Source organism: Syngnathus acus, chromosome 22 (genome assembly GCF_901709675.1).
Source record: "Syngnathus acus chromosome 22, fSynAcu1.2, whole genome shotgun sequence".
NCBI classification, from domain to species: Eukaryota; Metazoa; Chordata; class Actinopteri; order Syngnathiformes; family Syngnathidae; genus Syngnathus; species Syngnathus acus.
Window position 1 is genome coordinate 218529 of NC_051106.1, and position 25187 is coordinate 243715.

General features: G+C 53.2%; 3 protein-coding genes across 14 annotated transcripts; all 3 read left to right on the forward strand.

Annotated features, from left to right (window-relative positions):
- The first annotated feature begins 1415 nt into the window (after positions 1 to 1415).
- snapc1b (small nuclear RNA activating complex, polypeptide 1b) lies at positions 1416 to 5254 on the forward strand. 2 transcript variants are annotated; one of them, XR_005096292.1, is made up of 11 exons: positions 1416 to 1562; positions 1630 to 1784; positions 2755 to 2911; positions 3094 to 3234; positions 3331 to 3435; positions 3515 to 3676; positions 3743 to 3805; positions 4035 to 4097; positions 4492 to 4832; positions 4884 to 4978; positions 5043 to 5116. XR_005096292.1 is itself a non-coding variant. In XM_037242024.1 (11 exons), exons 2-11 carry the CDS (start codon positions 1651 to 1653, stop codon positions 5069 to 5071), a joined length of 1065 nt encoding a protein of 354 aa, XP_037097919.1. In that variant the 5' UTR covers positions 1416 to 1562; positions 1630 to 1650; the 3' UTR covers positions 5072 to 5254. The 2 variants fall into 2 exon arrangements, 1 of the variants encoding a protein (XP_037097919.1); XM_037242024.1 differs by having other exon boundaries at positions 4492 to 4627; positions 4904 to 4978; positions 5043 to 5254.
- An 870-nt stretch (positions 5255 to 6124) lies between these two features.
- Positions 6125 to 11130, forward strand: syt16 (synaptotagmin XVI). 8 transcript variants are annotated; one of them, XM_037240581.1, is made up of 8 exons: positions 6125 to 6286; positions 7223 to 7636; positions 7936 to 8181; positions 8753 to 8950; positions 9019 to 9197; positions 9467 to 9925; positions 9987 to 10149; positions 10307 to 11130. In XM_037240581.1, exons 2-8 carry the CDS (start codon positions 7588 to 7590, stop codon positions 10618 to 10620), a joined length of 1608 nt encoding a protein of 535 aa, XP_037096476.1. In that variant the 5' UTR covers positions 6125 to 6286; positions 7223 to 7587; the 3' UTR covers positions 10621 to 11130. The 8 variants fall into 8 exon arrangements, with proteins under 8 accessions (XP_037096476.1, XP_037096477.1, XP_037096473.1 ...); XM_037240582.1 differs by having other exon boundaries at positions 6127 to 6286; positions 9386 to 9925; positions 10423 to 11130; XM_037240578.1 differs by having other exon boundaries at positions 6130 to 6286; positions 9386 to 9925.
- Positions 11131 to 11201: 71 nt separating this feature from the next.
- On the forward strand, positions 11202 to 24740 carry arhgap5 (Rho GTPase activating protein 5). Of its 4 annotated transcripts, XM_037240576.1 has the most exons (9): positions 11202 to 11304; positions 11410 to 11735; positions 14017 to 14262; positions 14375 to 17875; positions 18821 to 18974; positions 19063 to 19140; positions 19446 to 19577; positions 22083 to 22188; positions 22301 to 24740. In XM_037240576.1, exons 4-9 carry the CDS (start codon positions 14477 to 14479, stop codon positions 22620 to 22622), a joined length of 4191 nt encoding a protein of 1396 aa, XP_037096471.1. In that variant the 5' UTR covers positions 11202 to 11304; positions 11410 to 11735; positions 14017 to 14262; positions 14375 to 14476; the 3' UTR covers positions 22623 to 24740. The 4 variants fall into 4 exon arrangements, with proteins under 4 accessions (XP_037096471.1, XP_037096468.1, XP_037096470.1 ...); XM_037240573.1 differs by having other exon boundaries at positions 14017 to 17875; XM_037240575.1 differs by having other exon boundaries at positions 11410 to 11620; positions 14017 to 17875.
- Positions 24741 to 25187: the final 447 nt, after the last annotated feature.

Genomic DNA, 25187 nt, shown 5'->3' on the forward strand with positions numbered 1-25187 from the left:
GCAGCGACGGTCTTATAATGTATTATTTATGGCCCGCCTGCACTATCAAACTGAATTAAAAAAAAAATCATGAAACTTGAAACTGTAATTCCTCCTATCACCAAAAGGTTGCAGCACCACCCCTCTCCGCTCATTTCTGCCATGGCGACTGCAAAGAAAACGAGGAAAGTTGACATTGAGGGCCGTCGCTTTCAAATAGAATTTCAATAGAATGGGAATTACGATACTTCTTAACTGAAAATCAAGGCAATTGTATTTGTCTAATTCAGGGGTCTCAAACTCCAGTCCTCGGGGGCCGCATTCCTACATGTTTTCCAAGTTTCCCTCGTTAAACACACCTGAATCAATTATCAGGCTCCTGCAGAACGTGAGGATGAACTGATCATATGAATCAGGTGTGTTTAACGAGGGAAACTTGGAAAACATGTAGGAATGCGGCCCCCGAGAACTGGAGTTTGAGACCCCTGGTCTAATTTGTAAAGAGACAGTTGCCTTGTTTAAGGATTTCAACCTAAAGATGCACTATCATAGGGGTCCCCAACCCCCGATTACCCAATTACATCCATCGGTGCATCTGTGTCTCTTGACACAGGTTAATTCAGGTCAAGAAGCTCGTCCCCCCAGTCGAGCTCTCGAAGCTAGCAAAAATGAGCAAGAAACAGAGATATTTGGAAAGCTTCTGTTGGGTTTGCAGCTTCGTAGTCCATTTCCTTCAGACACAACACGACACGATGGTGGTGTTTGGCATTCACTTCTTTATTGTTCCTCGCACACTCACATCTCAACACCTATGCTTCTTGGCGCGCTTCATTATATTTACTTCCTACTTCCCGTTGCCGCAAACAAGGTAAAAGCCAACGTAAAGTGTCCACAGTACATAAAAGAGAAAACGTCAAGTCACTGCAGTAAACACAAAATACGGCATAAGACACCGAACAAATAACACAATACTTACTTACTTAGGCCCATCGCTCTCCGTGGAGCATAGGCCACCGACGACTCTTCTCCATTTAACACGGTTTTGGGCAGTCCTCGGGCGGGCTCGTGACCGGGACGAGCGTCTTGACCTGAATTAATTGATCGTCGATAAAAAAAAAAAAAAAAAAATTTCTGTGCGGCTTGGCGGCCCGGTACCAAGTGACCCACGGACCGGTCCGCGGACCGGTGGTTGGGGACCCCTGATTTAAAAAATAGACAATTGGGACAATGAAATTTGTTTTATAACAGTGTGTATTTGCATGAAATTTTTGTAGTTAAATTTCCCAAAAAACTATTGGCCCCCAGGCCCCTTCACTTTATCAAATCTGCCTCCTAGCAAAAAGTTTGGACATCCCTGGTTTGGTTTAAATGTATGAAAAATGTTAATTGTCATATTTGTTCAATAAAGCATTGGGAAAAAAAGGTTTCGGTGCATCCTGACGATGACGTCATAGAAAAGGGACTCCGGCGCACGTATGTGTCGTTTAGCCAACGTTACAGTAAATCGCAAAGCAACGTGCTGTCTTTAAATAAGAAAATGAAAAGAAAACTCTTTTTAAAATGCATAGTCGCCATTAGCGAGTTTTAATAATTGTAAATAGGTAAATACGCCTAAAATAATTTTTTGATATAGAAGAACCAGTGAAGTAATTTAATAATTGTAGTTTGACGATGAATTCGGCGTGGAACCAACAAGTTCGCTCGGATTGCGAGGAGGTGCTTGCGCGGTTCCAACAAACGGACTCTGTCCGCTTTGAGATTTTCTGCAAAACCTGGAGAGAAATGAAGTTTGGACATATATTTTTGTAAGTTCACACTTAAACGCACACAAACGTGTGTTCATTCCTGCGTCCGACCTCGAGAGAATGACTGAAAATGAGTTGTTTATCTTTGGTTGGAAATGCGTTCAAATAACGAAAGCTTGAAAATCTACTTCAATAGTCCAGCCCGATAATAAAACACATACCGTGAGACTTTTGTATATCTCCGGGTGATTTCCATGCACTTTCTCTTGGCAACAATGACCAAAATAAAATAAAAACGAGTTTGTTGTTCATAATCGTCTTCAGGAAGAAAAGGCGAGCATTTGTAATTCTGAAATCGAGTTCCATACAACACGAAGCAAGATTTGTTTCAAACATTTATTTGCCGACTGCCAAACATTACGGGACAAGAAATGTAAACTTGTCACATAGGAGCTAATGAATGTTATAGTTTCTTTTTTTTATTACAGTTTTATTTTCGTAGTGGGGAAACCAATGCATTTGAAATAATGATACTACTCAAACGTCATCTCGTTTGCTGCCTGACAGCAGCTAGCCAGACTTCAACTAGCAAGAAGTTGACCCAACGTAACATTTGTTGAATCCATTTTTATCTGGTAAATTGGTCACATAGTAAATGATCGAATCCATCCATCCATTTTCTGTACTGCTTTGAAACCCTATAGTTTTTGAGTGGATCAATGAATTGAAAACTTGAACAAAGACTCCGATGACGCAGATGAGGATTCAGCGAACTCCCGCAGAATAGCTGCCAACTGCTGCCAAGGAGGACTTATCAATGTCAGATTGCTTGATTGACCTATGTATTGCTGTATTTACGTCAAGTAAGGCTCATATTGGCTCGATACCGGAACCTGCTATCGGTAGTCGTCATCCCTGATGACAAAGAAACAAATATTTTGAATTGACGTGACGCGCCGTCTAATGCCGACTGCGTTTCTTTAATGGAAGGCCTGCGGAGTGTTTGACGCAGTTGTGTGTGACCTTTCAGCGGCACCGCAGGTCACGAGAAGCGAGCGTTCAGTCGTCTGGTGTTGGACGCGGCCGCCATCTACTTCCTGCCCCCCTTCAGCTTCCAGATCCGAACGGGAGGACTTTACCTTCTCTACAGCCTCTACCAGTGCCAGCGCACCTCGCCGCCCATCAGGGTGAGGATTGGGCAGCGCGTGAGCCCGCTCGTGTGCTGCTTGCTGCTTGCGCTAACAACAGGCCGGCAAAAGGTCGGACGCTAGTTTTGCCTTTTGGTCCCATCTCTCACCAAGGTGATTTCAATTGCCAAGCTTGTTAGTTTTGCATTGTTTTGTTGACCGTTTTGTGTGTGCGTGTGCAGATCCGCCTGGCGCTGAAGGACTGGGAAGACGTGGTGACCTTCCAGAAGGAGGCGTTAGGAGCTCAGCATCTGGACGCCGTCTTTGTCCTGCATCAGCTGCTCTTCCACAAAGCTTTCCACCTCACTGCCATGCCCACATTGGTGAGTCTTTTGTGGGATTGCAACGTACAACCTAACGTACAATTACAACCCTTTTGACACCGCAAGGAGATAAGTTGTGCTTTGCTCTGCTGCCAGCTGACCTTCAAGAGGAGCAAGGAGACCACCGGTCCTCAGCAGCCCCGCAACTTTGTGGCCGGGGCGTGCGGCCCTCAGGAGCTCATCGACCGAGACGCGCTGGAGGTGAGTGCCGCTCTTTTGCAGCGGGCAGCCACTGCAGGTGGGGCCCTTTGCCGTGACGGCGCCGCTGTGCTGCTCTCAGGAGCTGTCCGACGTCCACCGCGTGTACGGCGAGCTCAAGTTGTCCGTCTACTCGCAAGCACAGCTGGAACGCCTGGGCGTCGACCTACACCGGAAAAACCTGCCGGCTCTGCTCCGAGGATATGTCGTTGCTTTCCACAGCTGGCAGCAGAAGATGCGGCAGGTTGTCCTACCGCCGCGCTTTTGCAGAGGACCGTAAGTGGCCTAACCCTCGCCTGTACTTTGTCAGGAGGAGAGCACCGAGGACCGGGGCGCCGGCGGCAGTGGCGAGACCACGTCGTCGCAGGCAGAGGTGTGTCTCGCCGTTGGTGGGTCTTGGTGATAAAGGGCTTCACCTCTCACTCTTTTGTTAAATGAATCCCATTGTAAACGTGCTCAAAGACTCCAAATGCCTCTTACATACAATACAACCTGATTTTTTGGCACTTAGCATTGACGGCTGAGCTTTTAGAAGCGACCAATTCTGTTCCCGTTGACCGCTTGTCTTGACTTGTATGTGTGTGTGTGGTGCTTGTATTCAGAGTTCCAGAAGAGCTCAGCTGCTGTCATCCATCAAGTCCAAAGCGTACGGTCAAGCCGCTGAGGTTTGTCGTCTTCGTTACGTCATCATCGGGTCCCAAGTCGACAACCGTGACGGCCCGTATGATCCCTTTGCCACGTCACCGTAATTAGTCATCTTTGGAATTTGTCGCAAAAGCGACCGCAAACGCCCTCGGCACCCTCTGCAATGATCGACACGCAAATGCGGTTGGTGGCGTCATACGTCCCAAATCCTAAAATATTCAAAGTCGCTGATGTCGTCACTGACTTGAAAATGTTTCCATTCAAATGTATGGAACTTGGGCAAAAGGGAAATCTCGGAAACCCCATATGGGGCCCCGGTCCTAATCAAGCAACGGCGCCCCTTCTGCTGCTTTTGTGGCTGTCTTGCAAGATTGCTCAGGGGAATAATTGCTCTTGTTGTCTTTGCACGCGCAGGTATGCAAGTCTCGCCGACATCGCCGGGTGGACGTGGACACTGGCGAACAGTCGGGCCCCGCCTCCCCAAAAGTACGCCGCAGGCGTGGCAAAACCTCCCTCAGAGCGAGAACCAAGAAGAATGTTTGCATCGTGGGTAAGTTGTAAGGCCGTCAAAAGCCAGCAAATCGTCCCCATCCTTCTCCAAGATGATTCAAATGCAACATGAAGCAGAAGGAAAGAGCTTTCTGAAGCCTCGCTTCCGCCGTTCATCTAATCAACCATTGAGTCCAGCGGGAGCTTCTTTTGTTTGTAGAACTTGTTTTGCAGCAAAAGTACAACTCAGAATCCTTTCGACTGCATTCGGCGAAACCAAGGGCAACGACGGCTTTGACATTCCGATGAACACTTTTTTTATTTTGTCGCCCGCCAGGCCGCATGAGCAAAGAAGCCGCCACGTCCACTCGCATCCAGCGTCTGACCACCCTGGACAGCGCCGGCCCTCGAGGTATGGACCACGCGCGATCTTGGTCGCCGGCACGGCCTCTGACGCTTTTTCTCTGTCTTTTCAGCCCAAAGGGAAGAAAGCGCAGGGCAGTGAACTTGGACGTGAGCACCAGACCTTCCCGCTCGGCCCCTTTCCAAACCTCGTTCTGGGCGATTTGCCGTCACTTTTGAAGCACCATCGGTGACACGTCAGTGCGCTTTCACCATGCTACTGGAAGAAAATGAGCCTGCTTTGTTCTGCTTTTCCTTGTGCATTAAAAAAACAGCAGCACAGTCATTCGCCTGCATTTCACTGGACAAAAGCCAACACGCCAAAAGATGAACATGAAACAACTCCTTTCTGCCCACGATTGATTATGTGAGCGAGCTACTCAGTATCGGAACAGATTTGATTGAAGTGTCTCAGTCTAGATTCTGCGGTAATGCAGTACTGCACAACTCCGAAGTGTCGAACAGAAAGCGCACTTGCGGCGCGACCCTGAACGACCCGAGGCCACAAGGAAAAGATGTCCCTTTGGACTTTTCACAAATTGAAGTCAAAAAAGTGGAAGTGGCCATTTTGGGTGAAAATATGGAATGTCATCACAGTGTTACAAAGAGGACGTTTGCTTCTTATTTGACTGGTAAGTACTTCTGAAACAGAAAACCTTTTCATTGGGAGTAGTCCATCGATCCATTTTCTATACCATTTTCTATACCGCTTGTCCCCACGGGGATCGCGGGCGTGCTGGAGCCTATCACAGCAGTCATCGGGCAGTAGGTGGGGGACATTTTGAACCTGATGCCAGCCAATCGCAGGGCACATAGAAACGAACAGTCATACGCACTTGCACTCACACCTACGGGATTGCTCACTCAGCCTACCATGTATGTTTTGGGGATGTGTGAGGAAACCCACGCGGGCACGGGAATAACATGCAAACTCCACACAGGGAGGGCCGGAGGTGGAATCGAACCCGCACCCTCCTAACTGTGAGCCGGACGTGCTAACCACCTTGCCGATTGGGAGCAGTAATGACAACTATTCTTTCAACACACACTATTAAACTGGTTTTTTTTGCTGTGCTATTAGCGCCCCCAAGCGGTCGCGGCGCCCTAACCTACTAACTCGGCGTAGTTTAGGTTTGAGAGAAGGAGGCTAGAGTGTTCCACTTTCCCAGCGTTCATGAAGGCGTCGCTGTTGTTCCGCGCTTTCGGGTGTGCGGCTCGCGGAGGAGAGTCCCGGATGTCGGTCCTTGCCTGACGACTCTGCCCGGAGAGACCGGACACGCTCCCTCCCGCCCGGCTGCTGTCGCCATGGCCTCTGACAGTAAGTAGCGACGAAGCAGCGGGGCGGACGCTTGTTCGCCGCCTGTCCGATTCCCGGCGTCTCTTGGCCGGCGTGGGTTCGTAACTTCGGCTCCTTTCCTTGACGCGCTACCGGGCCTACTTGACGCGCGTGCACCTGCTTCAACAATTGATTGTTATGCTTCGTACGTATGATACGTACCGCTATTTTTCTTTCCTGCAGTGTTTATTTTTAGCGCTGCACCATCAAGGCATGATGCAGCTGCAACCCACCCTTCATTTTTTCTTCAACAATGTTGCATTTTATCCTGTATTTCGTGGTGACGCAAGAGTGGTTGCATAAGAGAAGTGGCAAGAAGTTTTACTGAGCGCCATCGATAGCAGCAAAAGGATATCCCCTCGACCAAGGACACGCAACACGAGCCTGGAAATCCCGATTCAGCGCTGTACCAGTGACTGACCCTCCAACGTATATTATTCTTGCGTCACCATTTGTGTTGCGTTGCTTCAAAAAGCGCAACTGTCAATTAGCTATGCGTTAGTGCGTCAGTGGCGTTTTGCATTGTTTGTGTGCATGAAGCTAAGTTGGACTTTCCGAAGACAATAAAGCTATGTGGCTGTTTTCAATGCACGAGGTGTGCCTCGCCTGTTTCTCAAGGTGCTGAGCGCTGATGAGGCCCGTATGAGTCACGAAGTCGTCGGTGCCGGGGCGTGTACCTAATCGGGTGTCCAAAGGGTTTGAAGTCGCTCCACACCGTGCGATGCCGCTCGGTTACCATGGTAACGCTCTTGTGGACCGCCACCTCCTCAGCAGCCGCCGCTGCCTGATTGGCTGTTTCCGCCAAACCCTTCCGCTGGGGCTCGGCCGGCCGAGAGAAAGCACTTTCGGCGCACTGCTGTTTGTTCTGCACTCGCTTCCTCATTTCAAGTCATTATTGGCTCCTGTTTGCTCACAAAGCTTCAGGCTGTGCGTGTGCGCGCGCTTGTGTGTACGTGCGCGCGCCTGCCGGCCACACCTTCCTCCTTGGCCCCACGGGAAGCACACGCATCAAGCAGACGTCAGAATAGCAACTGGAGATCACTGACAAAGTGGAGAAAGACGTGAGACAGAAGAAAGGACTTGACAGAGAAGAGGGCAAGACGTTCGTGAAGAAGAGTCAGAAAAGTTGCGAGCAGAATACAGAGGAGAGCCCATTTCGGAGGAATTGGAGAAGTGAGTAGAACAAAGTTGTGAAGGAGAAAAAAAAGTTGTTGAAGGTAGCAGTCAAAATTGGTGTGAAAAATAAGGAGAGAAGTCATTGTGGAGGAGGAGGAGAGGACGACATGAGAGGGGCGCCCAACTTGACTGCGGCGCCGTCTTCAGATTTTGAAAGTAGGTGGAGCTTGTTGATCAGGCGACCTTCAAAACCTATTTCATCTCTCAAAGTTGTTGAACTCAGCGGTCACATGGTTAGGTACACCTGCCGGTCCAAAACTGGTCTCCTTGGCGACATCTTTCCCTGGCAACCGTGGGCCTCGCTACATCCCTATTCGCTAAATCTTCTCGTGTCTCTTACTCTTTCCGCCACTGTTTTCTGAGCTGAACATTTTTTAATTTTCTTCTGATGTCCAACGCTTAACGGCCATTTGTTGTGTTTGTGTGTGTGATACGCCATGTGCGTCCGCGTCTAGGTTGTCTGTTTGTGTGGTCTGATCAGTGTGTCATTGTGTGTCCCCTCTTCCTCCTGCGACCAGTCACGGCGGAGGCGGTGGGCTTCCTGTCGGTGGTGGGCGTGTTCATCGCCGCCCTGGCACTTGTCTTCCTCTTCATCAATAAGATGCTCTGCTTCTCCAATGTGGGCAGAACTCCGTGCATGGAGCAGCAGCAGCGCCGGCCCTCAGGGAGCCAGCGGCCGCCGGGGGTCCGGCGCGGTCTCGGTGAGACGCACAAACACCGCGTGGCTTCTCATCTGCTGATTTCGTCGCATGTCGTGGCATCACGCAGACTCTGCAGCCGACTCCAATCGGCGGCAATCCAAATGGCTCCTATCAATCCCTTCAAATAGAAATAGATGTGAAATCACGTGACATGTTTTGATGTCATGCCTCATTGACCGAAAATATTTCACCACCGGTGACTCCTTCTGTCTTGGAGGACTCCTAGTGCTTATGCTTGCTTGGCAAGGAGAAGACAAAATGCTACAGAAAAGATTCAAAGGGAAAAAAAAGTATGAAAGAAGAAGAAAAAAAAGTCCTTTGTTGGTGTTTTGATCTTGATGCGGATCAACATGAGCCGTTGTTAAAGTCAACAACAGGTCAGAAGCAAACACGCCGTGAAGACACGCCGGTCCGGTCCCAGCTCAAACATGACACTAGCTGTTAGTTCGCGAGTTAGCCGGATTTCCCATGTTTGAGCTAACAAGACTTCTTGTTGGCAGGCGAAGCTCTCATCGGCGTGAGGCGTGGTACCAAAACGATACCAATCGTTTTGCGTTTTGTGTGCGACCAGTCAAGAGCTGGAGTGTGGATGGCAGCCAATCATCCTCAGACAGCGACAACCAAGTGATGAAGCAGTTTGAGATCTCGGTGTCGCGAGCACACAGTTTGCGTTCGGAGCGGCTGCCTCCGAGAGCGGCCAGATGCCGCGACAACTTTGCCGGTTCGTCGGAGCGACGGAATGCCAACTCTCGCCCGTCCGATTGTGAAGGTACGCGCTTGACAAATTGTGTCCAGCGGGGGGGGGGGCAGGATGACGTCAAAAAGATGTGGTTGCAGACGATTTCCCACCGGCCGTCACGGAGGCGACCGCTGAACGCAGCCTTCAGGAGGTGGCGCCAGATGGAACTCAGTCACCGCCGCAGCACTCAGAGAGCCCAACCGCCGGCGAACCGTTCATGTCGGAGGACGTGGGGCACCGGGACACGGCCAACGGCTCTGCCCCGTGGACGCCTCAGGTACTTACAACTTGCCATTGCCGGGCAGACTCGATCACTCTGGAATATGCTCATTAGTGGACAGGCCTGAAGTCATCATTGCGACTTGCGACAGGTTGTTTATGAAATGTTCGTGTGTGTACTGCGCGTGACATAGTCACCTTTGATGAACGGAATGTTAAGCTAATATTGAGCATCCAACATTGAAGGTCCTGTCGCGGTCAACCAGAAAAGAAGAGCCAGGGGCCGGTCCAAGTGTCAGCTGCGCTCCCTTTGTGTTGCCTGCCCAGGACGAAGACACCGCCCCGCCGCCGCCCACCTGCCCATCCCCTCCACGATGCGTCTCCAAGTGCTGCGACCTGCTGGTCTCACTGGAGTACCGAGCAGCCGGCGAGAAGCTGCTGGTCACAGTGGTGTCGGCGCGAGACCTTCCCGACCGACGGCGGAGCGGGGCAGACAACTGGCAGGTGCACGTCGTCCTCATGCCGGCCAAGAAGCAGAGACACAAGACCTCGCTCAGTCGGGTGGGCTCCGACTTTGGTCTGGACTTTGGCCAGACCTTCGCTCTGACGCGGGTTGAGACCTCCCGGTTGGCGGCGTCGGCGCTCCGCTTCCGCATGTACGCCCTGGAAGGCAGGATACTCCGGCGGCGGATGATGGGCGAGAAGCTTCTGCCCCTGGCCGGCCTGGACCATACGGCGGGATCTGTCGATGTGCAACTGGTGCTGGTGCCTCGCGGCAACATGGAGGTAGCCTCTGGCCGCGCTTGCGGGACCCTCTGGCGTGTTTGCTGACGTTTGCTCTGGCCAGAGCGTGGACTCAGAGCTGAGCCTGGCCGGTGATGGCGCCTCGTCCTCGCACGAATGCGCCGAGCTCCTGATGGGCTTGTCCTACAGTGCTGCCACTGGGAGGATGTCGGTGGAAATCATCAAGGGCAGCCGCTTGGGGAGCATGGCCGCCGGCAGACCTCCGGGTATGTTGGCTTCCTCCTTGGCCTCCTTGGCCTTGCTCTCTGACCTCTTTGTCTTGTTGTTTTTGTCCTCCGGGTCACGTCCATCGTCATGTTCTTCACGGTGGTCTCCCGGGTGTCGTCGGTGATGGCGACCGTGTTGTGACGTTGTTCTCGTTAGACACGTTTGCCCGGTTGACGCTGCTCAACTCAGTGGGCCGGGAGATCTCCCGCTGCAAGACGTCGGTGCGGCGCGCCCAGCCCAACCCGGTGTTCAAGGAGACCTTCGTCTTCCAGGTAGCGCTCTTCCAGCTGTCAGACGTCACGCTCATGACATCTGTCCACGGACGGCGCAGCCTCAAGCGCAAGGAGATGATCGGCTGGGCCGCCCTGGGCCAGAACAGCAGTGGCGAGGAGGAGCGCCTTCACTGGAGGGACATGAAGGAGGCGCACGGGACGCAGGTGTGCAGGTGGCACGTCCTTCTGGATGCCTGACCGACGCAAGCTCCTTGCCTTTTGTGTGCTGAATGTGCTCGGGTGGCTTTGGGCCAAGAGTAAAGTAGCACTTGCTCAAGAATCCTCTTGGATATTTCCAAAAGAAAAGCCAAGCTTTTCCACATTCGCCATGGAGTGTATTCCGATTAGAATGTTTCAGAAAGCCCAAACGGAGCCAAAATGCTGCAAATATCCTCATTTCCAAGCAAACAATGGCAAGAGGACGCTAACTTGTCTTGCATGTGTTATGGGCAGCACTTTTTGACATCAACTGGCAGGAAGCTTTGTATTCGAACAAGTGTTGCTGGGAATGAGCGCTTGTGCAATCGTTGTACATATGAACCACTTGACTGGGGCCTAATTCAGCATTTCTTGTTTTCTGTTCAACTGCCCCAGAGGCAAATATTTCAACTGTAAATAGTATCATTTATCTATAAAATTGTAAATATACCTCTGCATGACATTGTATCCCTCATTGACATTAAATGAATAAAATAAAATAGAGATCAATTTACTGCTAAGAAAACCTTTGTTAACCATTTTTCGACTTTTTTTTTTTTCCATTCCTGTTGATTTCTCCACAGTGTCTCATCTCCTGATCTGTGTTGTGTGCGCACACCTCAGTGGGGGATTTGGAGATCCCCCTGCTCAAGGATAAGTGTAGCTCCGCCACTGGTAGAGAGGGTGAGTTGGAGAAAGAGGATGAGAGAGCGCGAGAGAGAGAGAGCAAGAGAAAGCGAGATAAAGCGAGAGTGAGAACGAGAGAGATTCGCCATTACTGTTGTGCAGAGGTCCCGTTGACGTCTCGCACATCCCCCGTATGGCCTGTGGGAGGCCCAGTCGACGTTTAGTCGGACGCAGCAGCATCCGCAGCAGTTCAGGCAGAGCGAGTGTGCCAGCGATCGAGCGCCACCCCCGACGCCCGTCACTGCCCCCGGGTGGAGCGGACGCGAGGACATCGCCGGACGTGGAATGAGTGGCTCGAGGACGCGTTTTTTTGGTTTGTTTGTTTTTAATTTTCTGCGGAGTTGTCCTCTCCGCTTTTGTGCTTTGCAAGGTGGAGACGACGTTTTTTCAACGAGGAACTGGAGCGACCATGTTGTTCTTCCTACTAGGTGGGTACGGAACGACGGGAATGTCTCCTGGCTGGGATTCTCAAAGCTCGGGTCGCCGGGCTGTCCGGGCCGCGCCGAGTTCCTCTGACGAGCCGAGCCCCTCTGACGAGCCGAGCAGCTCGAAGTCGATCGCGCGTCGTCGTCGGGCTGCTGGAAGCAGCGGCGAAACGAGCCCCGGGTCGACGAGCTCGCTTCCTGGGCTCCAGCTAAGCTAATGAGGCTAGCAGCTAGCGCCTTGCTCATGTTAGCTGGTCGCCATCGCTTGGAAAGGTGCCCACTGCCAGCCCGTGGTTTGTTTTGGCCACGCTCGCATCGTAAGAAGGGACTTTGGGAGCAGGATCGTGATTTTGTGTGTGTGTGAGAGGGGGGGGGGGGGGGGTTGTTTGTCCGTTTGATTGTCGGCTGCTTGAAGGCTGCCCCGACGAGTGCTTGAAAAAACAACCTAAGTAGGACATGATGGAAGCTCGTTCGCGGTGCTTTGACGCATTACCGGTGTCGCCCGAATTCAGCACCTCCTCAAATTGTCCCCGTCGTATAGCTTTTAATGTTATTTGGACCAAAACTTGTGGTAGTGCCGAAACCTTTGGCCATTATGCGCATTGAAAACGTTTTGCCATTTTGCACATTGAAAACGTTTTGCCATTTTGCACATTGACGACCTTACGCTGAGGTCGTCCTCCTTGGCTGCCTTTGATGCTTTTGGGGCTATTTGTAGCCACCGACCCTTGAGTGGTGTCACCGGTACCAACACCGACCGGCACTGTAACTGCGAGGGCTGCTGCATTCCTGGGAAGCAGGAAGTCAGAGTTTTGCCCTTTCCGAGTTGGTCTTGAACTTGTGAAGTGTGATTACGTGTATGGCACCTTCTCATCACTTTGAATTGAGATGTCCAAGTTGGGGACTAAAAGTAGGAAAGTGGGCTCGCAAAATAACAAATAACTTTGCTGATAGATTGGTCAATTCACAGTTAATGCACAGAGACGTATTTCGGCTTTGCAACTACGTAAGTGGGTAAAAAAGGGTCACTGGAGCCCAGCGCAGTTGCAGTTTGAAGGCAAGTTGGGTTCGGGCTGCAAGCAGCGGCGACTAGTGTGATGACTGCGGCCGTTGACAAATCTCAGCGCTGACTGTGTCCAGGAAACACAGACGTGTAGATGATGCACTCAACTACAGCACCTCACCACAGCCAACAAGTGGCAGCAAGTTCGCCGGCATTCTTTTTCCTCTCAGCCCAAGAGCAAAGCGGCTTCCATTTCTCGAAAAAAAGGCTGGCGGTCGGCACATGGCCTCCCTCGCCAAAGCAGATCCTCGGATCGGCCCCGGCCAGTGCAGGAACGTCATGCCGTCCGTCCGTGCTTTTTTCGGAGGAGCTGCTCTGCGGGGAATTTAATTAGCGACATGTTTGGAGGCGGTGAGCTCGGGAGGAACAAAGCAAAAAGTCCTCTTCGTCGGCCAAACATGGGAGCCGGACCCGATGGAGCACTTGCCCGCTGTCCTCAGCAGCCGGTCGCAACCGCTCATCAAAACGAAGACGCGCCCTCCATTGTTTGGAGGAAAAGAGTTGAGTTTGGGATTGCATGGGCGACGCTCCTCTCCGGTGTCCGGCGTCTTGGATCATGCGCTAATCATCTAATTTTTTATCTTCAATTAGACGCTGGCTTGACATGAGCCGATTTTCTTGGTTTGAATTCATTTCTAGGTCAGCGGTGGTCAAAGGGCTGCGCTGGCCTGCCATTTTTCTCTGCCTCTCCGCAAATGGCGGCGAACCTCCGCTTTTGTGCCACCTGGGGGGGGGGGGGGGGTGCTTTTGGCTTTTTTTTTTGACCATGGTTAAAAAAACGACTCTCGTTGTAATGAATGTGCAATTGATCCCAATCGGCCATATGACGCTTCGGTAGCTGTAATGTCTTTTTTCTAAGTTCGACGCAGTCCGACGTTTACCGATGGCCACACTGGGGCAGTGTTGGGCTACCCAAAGCTGTCCCCTACTGACGCCGGCCCAGTACAGTATACAAAAAAGAAAAAACATGCCAGTTTGGAGATGCTAAAAGGGTCGCAGAGGTTTTGCGGCTCTAGCTCGGCCGCAATTGAGCTTGGTGCGATCCGAAGGGCACCGGTGATTGAGTGGCTGATTGTTTGCGTTGAGCTAGCTCTAATGCTCAAATTGTCTTGCAGGCAGGTGATAGGAGGGGAAGCACGCCAGAGGACAGGAAAGGCGGGCGGGAGTTGAGTGGCTGATTGTTTGCGTTGAGCTAGCTCTAATGCTCAAATTGTCTTGCAGGCAGGTGATAGGAGGGTAAGCACGCCAGAGGACAGGAAAGGCGGACGGGAGCGGCCGCTCGTCCAAAGCCCCGCACGAATGATATCCTGAGCTCAGCTCTGAGCTGGCGGTGCGCCAGTCGGCGACTAAGATGGCCAAAAACAAGGAGGCGCGGCCCCCAAGCTTCGCCGTCAGCGTGGTGGGCCTCTCTGGGACGGAGAAGGACAAGGGCAACTGTGGCGTGGGCAAGTCGTGCCTCTGCAACAGGTATGTGCGGCCAGACGCCGACGACTACTACTCGGAGCACACGTCGGTGCTGAGCACCATAGACTTTGGGGGCCGCGTGGTCAACAATGACCACTTTCTGTACTGGGGTGAGGTGGCCCACCGAGGGGAGGAGGGGCTCGACTGCAAAGTGCAAGTGGTGGAGCAGACGGAGTTCATCGACGACCAGACCTTCCAGGCGCACCGCAGCACCAACATGCAGCAGTACGCCAAACGGGCGGCGGCCACCAAGCTCCAGTCGGCCGAGAAGCTCATGTACATCTGCACCGACCAGCTGGGCCTGGAGCAGGACTTTGAGCAGAAGCAGATGCCGGACGGCAAGCTGAGCGTGGACGGCTTTGTGCTGTGCGTGGACGTCAGCAAGGGCTGCAACCGCAAGTTTGACGACCAACTCAAGTTTGTCAGTGGCCTCTACTCGCAAATGACCAAGTCCAAGAAGCCCGTGGTGGTGGCCGCCACCAAATGCGACGAGCTGGTCGAGCAGCACCTGCGGGAGCTTCAGGTCTTTGCGGCAAGCAAGAAGAACTTGGTTCTGGTGGAGACGTCGGCTCGCGCCAACGTCAACGTGGAGCTCTGCTTCAACACACTGCTCCAGCAGCTGGACAGAAGCCGGGTCAAGCCCAAAGCCGTGCCCTATGCCGAGGCCCACAAGGTGCAGAGGCAGCTGGTCGCCGCTGTGACTGACCGGTTCGAGAAGCTGGTGATGCAGACGGTCAGAGATTACCACAGCACCTGGAAAGGCGCGCTGAGCGGCGGCCTGAGGGGCCACCCCGACTTTGAGGACTTTGTCGCCCTGGAGGGCTCCAAGAAGGCCCGCAACGCCTTCACCAAGCACATTGCGCAACTCAAGCGGGAGCACGTGGAGCGGCGCCGCGAGGAGTACCTGGCCACTCTGCCCAAGACGCTGAGCCACCTCCTGGGTCGGTTGGACGAGGTGGAGCACCTGACGTGGGGCGAGGCGCAGAGCCTCATACGCCAGCGCCCCGACTTCCAGTGCTGGTTCGTGGCGCTGGAGCAGACGCCCTGGGACGAGTCGGACCACGTGGACCACAGCGACCGGCGTATCCCCTTTGACCTCCTGGCCACGCCTGACGCCGAGAGGATCTACCGCAACCACGTGCGGCTCCTGCTGTCGGAAAAGAGGAGGGCGGACATGAAGGAGAGGTTCAAGAAAACGCTGGAGCAGCTCCACTTGGTCGGCGCCGGACAGCCTTGGGAGGAGGTGGCGTGCTTGCTCGCCGAGGACGAAGCCTACAAGTTCATCGCCGAGTCGGACAGGAGGGACGTCTACGGTCGCCACCAGCAGGAAATAGTGGAGCGGGCCAAAGAGGACTTTCAGGAAATGCTTTTCGAGCACGCCGAGCTCTTCTACGACTTGGACTTAAACGCCACGCCCAGCTGCGACAAGATGAGCCAAATCCACAGCGTCCTCAACGAGGAGCCCCGGTACCGGGCGCTACAAAAACTGGCCCCGGACCGAGAGTCTCTCCTGCTCAAGCACATCGGCTTCGTGTACCACCCCACCAAGGAGACGTGCCTGAGTGGCCCCAACTGCGTGGACCTGAAAGTGGAGCAGGTTCTGGCCAACCGGCTGCTCCAGCAGCAGGAGCGCGCCCGCTCCGACCTCTACCGCAACGGCACCGACGTGGACAAGATCAACCTCTGCCTCCTGGGAAAGGAGGGCCTGGCGCAGGAGCTGGCCAACGAGATTCGAGCTCAGTCCACCGACGACGAGTACGCCCTGGACGGCAAGCTCTACGAGCTGGAGCTTCTCGCTGTCGATGTCAACTCCACCTTGCTCTTCAGCCACACCTGGGTGTCCAGCTTCAAGCCGCACGGCTGCTTCTGCGTCTTCAACTCCATGGAGTCCCTCAATTGCGTGGGTGACTGCGTGGGCAGGATCCGAGCCGAAATGGCCCAGAGCAGGAGAGACAAGTGTGCCGCTCCCCTCCCCTTCATCCTTATGCTGGCCAATCCCAGGGATGGCGGCGCCTGCAAGAACGTGCCCATCCTTCGGCACCAGGGCCAGCAGCTGGCCAACAAGCTCCAGTGCACCTTTGTGGACATCCCCTCGGGCGCTTTTGCACGCAAGTTCACTGAGTCCCAGGTCAAGCAGGGCCTGCGTGGCGTGCTGGACGGGCTCAAGCGCCACTCTGACGTCCTGGCGCCGCCAGCGCTGGCGCCACTGCTACCCTCCTCCGTCAAAGACGCAGCGTCCGAGGCCCACTTGCGGGTGGTTATGTGCGCCATGTGCTGGGACCCCTTCAGCGTCGACCTCATTCTCTCCCCTTTTCTGGAGTCGCGCTGTTGCAGCGCCGGGCAGCCGGGCCGGGCCAACACGCTGCTACTGGACAAGATTATCGGCGAGAGCCGGCGCAGGATCCAAGTCACCGTGCTCTCCTACCACTCCGCCATCGGTGTCCGCAAGGACGAGCTAGTACACGGCTACATCCTGGTCTACTCGGCCAAGCGCAAGGCCTCCATGGCCACGCTGCGGGCCTTCTTGGCAGAGGTCCAGGACGTGATCCCGGTCCAGATGGTGGCCGTCACCGACAGCCAGGCTGACTTCTTTGAAAATGACGACATCAAGGAGCTGATGACGGAAGGCGAGCACATCGCCACGGAGATCGCCGCTAAGTTCACGGCGCTCTACTCACTGTCGCAGTACCACCGGCAGACTGAGGTCTTTACGCCTTTCTTCAACCAAGTGCTGGAGAAGAAGGCCCACATCGAGAACGCTTTCATGCCAGACGGATCATCGCGTGAGCGCGCCACCGAGCTTTTCCCCAGCTCGCCGCTCAGCCGCTCGCCGGCCTACGACTCATACTACCCAGAGTCGGACGATGACAACGAAGCCCCGCCACCATACAGCCCGATTGGCGACGACGTCCAGCTTCTTCCTGCGCCCAGCGAGCGCAGCACCAAATACCGCCACGTGGACCCGGAGGGCAACGAGTACCCGCTCCATGGTGGGCCAGCCAGCGAGCACGAACGCAACCACAAAGTGCCGCCGCCCGTTCGGCCCAAGCCGGCTCTCCCCAAGCCCAGCGTGAAAAAGTTGGACCCCAACCTGCTGAAAACCATCGAAGCCGGAATGCGAAGCAACCGGCGGATGCCGCGCGCTCCCCCCTTCATGCAGCCCAACGACGCCGAGGCCTCGGACGACTACGCTGATCCCGCCGACGCCCCGCCGCCCAGGGCCTTCCGGCCGGACGATATTTACGTGGAGCCGGATGACGCGCGTGGCCGCCCCGCTAAGCTCCGCGACTCAGAGGACGAGAACGGCTACGAGCGCAAGTCCCGGCCCGGACGGCGGCCCTCCAAGTACAAACACCGCTCAAAAATCCTCTTCAGCAAGACCAAGGCCTACCAGAGACGCTTCCACTCGGACAGCGACGGCGAGGAGGCAGGCCCCGCCACGCAGAGGAAAAAGAAGGGCCGGGCCCATCGTGGCAGCGAGGAGGACCCTCTGCTGTCTCCCGCCGACCCTTGGAAGGGCGGCATCGACAACCCCGCCGTCACCTCTGACCCTGAACAGGAAGACAAGAAGATGAAGAAGAAGAAGACACACAAGATGCCAAAGGAAGCCAAGAAGGTGAGTCAGAGCCTTCTCTGCCAAGCTTTTTCGTCTGGCTTTTGTGCCGTCCATGCCGAGAGCGGGAAATGCAAAACACAACTTTTTGCGAGGTACCCGCGATGTTGAGGTGAGGCGCGTAATAGGGAAACGTGATGCTTCATGAAAGCAAGCCCCCATAAATCACACAAATTCATCAATTTGATGACCACAAAATTCTCTCCTCGCTCGTCTCACCATTTTAAAAACAAATAACAGGAAACGCTTTGTTATGTCATGCGGTTCTGTACAATGGGTGAGAACTGATCTGGAGCCAGCGGCAGTAGACGTGCCGCGCCGTCGCGACCCAAGCCTTGAGTAGCGTGCAAATCGCTGGACAAATTCTGCCCCGGGCGCTTGACGGCCACCTTCAATGAGCGCCATTGTGAATAGTGTCAAGTGCATCGCCAATTTTGCCGTGGGAGTTGATGCGCTCGTATGGCAGCAGCAAACTCAAGTCACAATAAGTGTCCTTTTTTTTTTTTGTAGACCTTGCGTTCTCCAAACCGACCACGTTGCCTTTCCAACGGCCCACTAGCCGATTAGCGTGACTAGTTGCAAGAGATAAAGCGGTGAAGACAAGCGCTGGCCCCAAATATCGGCGCGGAAATTAAACATGTGGCCTTGTGATTGAAGAAGAAATGCTGTCGACATTTTTTGAATGAGCGGCCCTTCACCCGAAAGAGTGAGCTTTTGAGCATTTGGCGGCCCATGCCGCTCCAAGGTCATTTGGGCCGCTCTCTCTCTTCCCATTGGGTGGCGCAGTCAGTAAAAGCAAACATGCGCTTGTCAGCATTGCTCTGCTCTTCATCCTGTGGTCCCAAGGTGGCAAGTGCATTTCTTGAGCTCCAAATGGGTCCGCGGGTTTTCGGGGACAGCCAATCGGATTGTGGTGTGGTGTCAGCTTTTGGTCATGCTGTTGTCCAGGCCAAGTCGTCCAAGGTGCCCAAGCCGTTGTACCCCCCCACGCGGCGAACGTGGGAGAGCAACTACTTTGGCGTCCCACTGCACAACCTGGTCAGCCCAGAGCGGCCCATCCCACTCTTCATCGAGAAGTGCGTCGACTACATCGAGCGCACAGGTGAGCCAGAGCCCGCTTGAGGCCGCCTTCCTTTCTTCACATGAACGCCCGCCTTGGCTTGATGTTGAATGCGTGCGTGTGTTGGCAGGTTTGACCACGGAAGGCTTGTATCGCGTGAGCGGCAACAAGACGGACCAAGACAACATCCAGAAGCAGTTTGACCAAGGTGATGCGCATGCGCCTGGCTTGTCACACACATTTGGACTCGTGCTGTGGCGTCATCTTTCTTTGGGGCGGCCCTTGCCTCACCCCCACCCCCTCTGTCTGCTCCGGGCATTTGTCCCCAAAATAGCCAACTTTGGCCATCGCTCCACATCTGGCTTTTCTGCTTCGCTTGGGTTCGTGTGTGAGCGATTCGAGTTAGACGGCGAGCTTGAGCCGAGGCCTGCATCCAAAGTCGGGCCCTTTGCCGCCCGCGTATGTCGATGGTGGCGGCTGCGAGACGTTGACGGTGTGCCTTTGCGGGTGCAGATCCGAGCATGGACTTCCTGGAGCTGGACGTGGCCATCAATGCGGCGGCCGGCGCGCTCAAGGCCTTCTTCGCCGACCTGCCGGACCCGCTTATCCCGTACGCGCTGCATCCTGAACTGGTCCAGGCCGCAAGTAAGTAAGCACGCACGCATGCTCTTTGGCAGCCACTCAAGAGTCAGTCATGTAAAGAACAATCAACATAGTTATCCAGAAATAAATTAGCAAAACTCAGATTGTAAAACCAGTACAGACTGGTGCCCCCCCATGGAAATAACATTGACAGCGTGACCCACTGCGTTACGGACTACACAAATTTCTGTGTGGAGACCACTGTGCCCCCCAAGTTGGTCCGGTGTTTTCCCAATAACTAACCCTGGGTGTGAGATAAAGGCTCTGCTTAATGGGAAGAAGAGAGCCTTTGGCTCGGGGGATGTGGTGGATCTGCGTAGAATCCAGAAGGAACTCCGGCTGAAGATCGAGCAGGGGGAGGAGGCTGGAGAAGCAGATGGGGCTTAACAACGCCAGGAACGTCTGGAGGGGTCTGCAGTCCATCATGGGCCATGGTAAAGGGGCTGATCGGAAACCGGCTGATGGGGACAAGGACTGGGCGGATGAACTCAATATGTTCTTCAACAGATTTGATTCCGCCTCCCCCCCGCCCCTTCACCTCGCTCCGCACCTCATTCTGCCACCTTCGACACGCCAGCCCCCCCCCGCCAGCTCACCAACCCCCGCTCACCCCCCCGGAGTCACTGTCTCCACTCATCACCCTGGTCTTCCGACAGCCCCCTCTTCTTTACAGATCTTCAGGTGAGGAGTCACCTCAGAAAGATCAAGGCAGGGAAGGCCCCGGGCCCAGACAACATCTGGCCGAGACTGCTCAGGGACTGTGCGGACCAGCTAAGTGGTGTGGTCAGGTATCTGTTCAACCTGAGCCTGAACTAGGTCCCAGGACTGTGGAAGACCTCCTGCATGGTCCCTGTACCAAAGGCGCCGCGCCCCAAGGAGCCTAACCACTTCAGGCCTATTGCCTTGACTTCCCACCTGATGAAGACTATGGAGAGGATCATCCTCAGTCACCTACGTTCACTAGTGGGAGCGCAGCTGGACCCCCTGCAGTTTGCTTACCGGCCTGGTGTTGGGGTGGACGATGCAGTGATTTGTTTACTGCACAGAACACTGCTTCACCTCGAGGACAACAGGAGCACTGGGAGGATCATGTTCTTCGATTTCTCCAGCGCTTTTAACACCATCCAGCTGTCACTGCTTAGGGTGAAGATGGAGAAGGCGGGTGTGGACCAGCGCCTGGCTGCATGGACAACGGAGTTCTTCACCGACCGGCCGCAGTATGTGAGGTTACATCGCTGTGAGTCTGACGTGGTGCGCTGCAGCACTGGTGTCCCCCAGGGTGCGGTGCTCTCTCCTTTCCTTTTCACCCTGTTCACTTCAGACTTTACCCACGACACCGCTCACTGCCACATCCAGAAGTTCTCCGACGACACGGCCATTGTTGGATATGTCTCGGAGGGGAACGATCTGGAATATAGGTCGGTCATCAAGGACTTTGTCAGCTAGTGTGAGCTCAACCAGCTTCAGCTGAACACCAGCAAGACGAAGGAGTTGATTGTGAGCTTCGGGAGGACAGCACCCATCCTCACTCCGGTGAACATCCAGGGATCGGACATTGAGGTAGTGGAGAACTACAAATTCCTGGGTGTTCGCCTTAACAACAAACTGGACTGGTCACACACACGCCCTGTACAAAAAGGGCCAGAGTCGCCTCCACCTGCGGAGGAGACTGAGGTCCTTCGGTGTGTGCAGGGCTCTCCTCCGGACCTTCTATGACTCTGTGGTGGCCTCAGCCACCCTCTACGCTGTGGTCTGCTGGGGTGGGGGGGAGTACTGACCGGGACAGGGGGAGACTGAATAAGATGGTCAGAAGAGCGAGCTCTGTCCTGGGCTGTCCCTTGGACTCCATAGAGGTTGTGGGTGAGAGGACGACGTTGATTAAGCTTAAATCCATCATGGACCCTCTCACCCCCTCCATGAGACTGTGCGGTCCCTGAGCAGCTCCTTTAGTGGCAGACTTTTGCACCCTCGGTGTAGGAAGGAACGGTTCCGCAGGTCCTTCATTCCCTCTGCTGTCAGACTTTACAACATGCATGCCACTTGATAAAATGAATGTGTTTCGTCTCTACTAGCAGCACTTGTGTTTGTCCTTGTCTGTTATTTACCCTTTTTTGTAATTCTGGCACTTGTATTATTCTTGCACTCAAATGCGCTGCTGTGACAAGTAAATTTCCCCGCTATGGGATGAATAAAGTTCCATCATATCATCATCACAATAAAATAACAAGAAGTTAGAATAAATAAAAGAATACACAATTATAATATTAGTGAATTTATCTGAGTTTTTCATGAATGGAAAACGCAATTTTGCATTTACATTTCAAATCATTCTTTTATCAATTCTAATTAAGCTAATTAGAGGCAGGTGCAACAATTGTATTTCATGTTCAGTTTGGGCGTCTTTGACGCGCCGCTGAACGATTAGCCTCGAAACGCTCCGCCGCCGCTCTCGGCGGCTCCAGATGGGCCGCCGCGGCCTTTGAGTCTTTGACCTTGCGGTGTTTGCAGAGCTGACAGACTATGTGGAGCGCCTGCACGTCCTCAAGGAAATCGTCAGCAAGTTCCCCTCCGTCAACTATCACGTCTTCAAGTACATCATTACTCACCTCAACAGGTAAGACGCGCGCGCAAGCCTTCTCGAACAAGCAGGCAGAGGGTACGCACGTGCGCACACAAACACACACACACACACACACACACACACACACTGGCGTCTGTGTGTGCAGGGTGAGCCAGCACAGCAAGAGCACGCTAATGACGGCCGACAACTTGTCCATTTGCTTCTGGCCCACGCTCATGCGGCCTGACTTTGAGAACAAAGACACGCTGTCCAGCACCAAGCTCAACCAGGCCGTGGTGGAGGCCTTCATTGTGCAGAGCGATTTCTTCTTCCACGGTGGCGATCTAGTCCGCGGCAGCAGCGGTGACGACGGCGGGCCGCCCCCGCCCTGCCGCGACATGGTGGAGGCCCTGCTGCCTCTGCAGCTGCCGCCCCCCCTGCAACCGCAGCAGATCCAGCGCGCAGTGCCCCCGGAGCCCCTCGTCTGAGCGCCCTCGAAAAAATTGGTCGCGTGTGCTTTTCTGCCGCCGATTGAAAAACGGGCTGCAGGACTGACCCCACTAGCAGATGGGCCGATATCTTGTTAGGTTTTTTTTTTTAAACAATCAGGGGGAGTCTAAGCATGCTTCGGGGGGGACAATGCCCCCGCGGCCCCCCTCTAGCACCGGCAGTGACCGACACCCACTCCCGTTCCCCCGAAAAAGGGTTGAAGTTGCCTGTGGATGGCAACAAGGCTTTTGCCGAAATTAGGCTCAACTCACTTCAACATAGTTCCTGGGCAACAATATGCCACAAAACACTGCCAGGTTAGTTTTGCAGCAAAAAGCGGACTTTAAAAAGAGTAACATTGAAATACAGTAGCGTATAGCAGGTCCAAGTGTTCAAAAGGAGGCGGAGCGTTCATTCTTCAAAAGCAAATTTCCCAATATTGGATGTTAAGAAAATTAAAAAGTCAACACAAATGGTTCAGTCGTCAAAAAGTACAGCTGTCAACACGTTGCAAAAGTCTAACGTTAAATGCACGTTGGTACCCGAAGAAATGTATGCCCATGCATAACAAATGCATGCACGAATGCAGTCCTGTGGCCTGATTTTCAATTTCCTTAACAATTTTTTCCCTCAAAGGCAGAAATTGAGCCATGACAAACTGAGTCTTTTTTTCTTACTGACTTTGCGTTTTTTGGTTTGCTGATGCAAAAGGTTGCAAAGGAACAGTTTGTACATGGAGATGACTTCACTTTTTTATTTTTCAGCTTTTTTTGGGGGGGGGGGGGGGGGGTCAACTATATGACTTACGTGACGTCCGCCCCCTCCCAAGGCTGAAAAGTCTTCCTCAAGGTCGTCACATTTCTGCACAAGAGCCTCAGCTCCATCGCACGCCGCTTTTCAATCGCTTTTTATTTTGATATCTTTCTATCAGCTCTCATTTCTACCCTATGTATGCGCGCGAGCACGCGCGTGGATTTAGGAGGGAAAATGTAACATTCATCGTGTTACATGTAGAGAAGGGACAAACTGACAAACCACTACAGGACACCGCGTCCGCATGTTTGCTATTGAACGAAAACAAAGCAGGCAACCCATTCATGTTATCGTCAGTAATTCTGTTAAGAAGGGGGGGAGGTTCTTGTTGCTGACAATGAACTATTTTGTTTCTTTTGCTTAAATGTATAGTTTTCCCCTAAATAGAGGAAATAAGTTTATAAAAGAATCATTATATAATATTCGCTTTGATCAGCACAAACGCTGCTGATGGACTTCAGCAACGGAAGGGAAAGCCTGCAATTCCCTACCGTGTTTGCCCGCACCACGCCCTCCGGCGGTGGGGTGTAATGCGGGGGTCGTGAAAGCGGAACAAATGTCCCACGTTGGGGTGCTTGTAGACTTAGTTTTCGTTCATTTGGGCAGAAGGAAGCACTTTGTGCAAAGACGCAAGACATCACGGCAATGTTGGAATTTGGGTGCGAGCCAAACGGAAATATGAAAATGCGGAGGGGGTGATGCGAGGCCGGCTGTTTGGACAACAAGCGGCGCGCCCAAAGTGTTGTTGCGCACGAATGAGTGGCGAGTGAATGTCAGCGAGCCAGTTCGTGTGATCAGATCAGAGTTGGAGTCCGAGTGTGCGAAAGTGGAGGTAAAGTGTGTGCGAGTGTTAGTCACTAGCTCGTCGCACGAGCGCACGTCCTACACCGCCTTGTTGATGGCATAGCCTGATGCTAACAAAGTGCTAGCACCGGAAACAAAATACTTCCACACTTTTTTTGGACTCACTCAAATTAAGAGAGTGGGAAAAATAAGCAAAGGGAAAATGTAGCAATTCACGTGGGAAAAAGTCGTGTTTTTTGGTTAGACTTTATTCCAAATAGTTGTTGACGCGTCTGGCGGGAGACGAGCGCGGCCCTTTTCTTCCGAAGGCGTTAAAGGGACAAAAACTTTGCCGACTGCATTGTGTCTGTAAACTTTTGCGACGTAGGCCAAGAAACTGAGCGTCTGCTACACCGAGAGAAAAATAAAAACACGTTTGTCTGCTTACCACATGTGACAAGCTGCCGGAAACTCAAAAAAGTACATCCTGTTTCCAAATAAACTTTTTTTTCCCAGAAAACTTTGATTGTTCCTCGTTGACGTCCAATTTGTTTTTGATGCAGGGATGAGAATCTTCCGCGGATTTCCGTGTTTTTGTCGCTCGGGAGTATCATTTTCGTGAATCGTGTAGATCCGTTGAGAAAATTGTTTTATATGGGTGGGGTGGGGGTGGGGGGGATTGGCAGCAGTGTTGCGACAACAGCCGCCTTATTTAAGGCAGCATTTTGGTGCTACTTTCGTCACATCATTTGCCTACTCGTTTTCCTAATTAGCAAAGTTTTAGCCAGCATGGCGAAGGTTTTAGAGAGAAAAAGACGATGATCGTGCAAGGGAAATAGACAAGTCGAACGGGATCAGGAACTGCTTCAGATGGGCATGGCTCGAGAGCAGCGTCATCTTACAACTCGGAACACAAAGACGCTCTTAAAGCAATGCGACAGTGAGCGCCCGGCGCGCTGCGGTTGCGC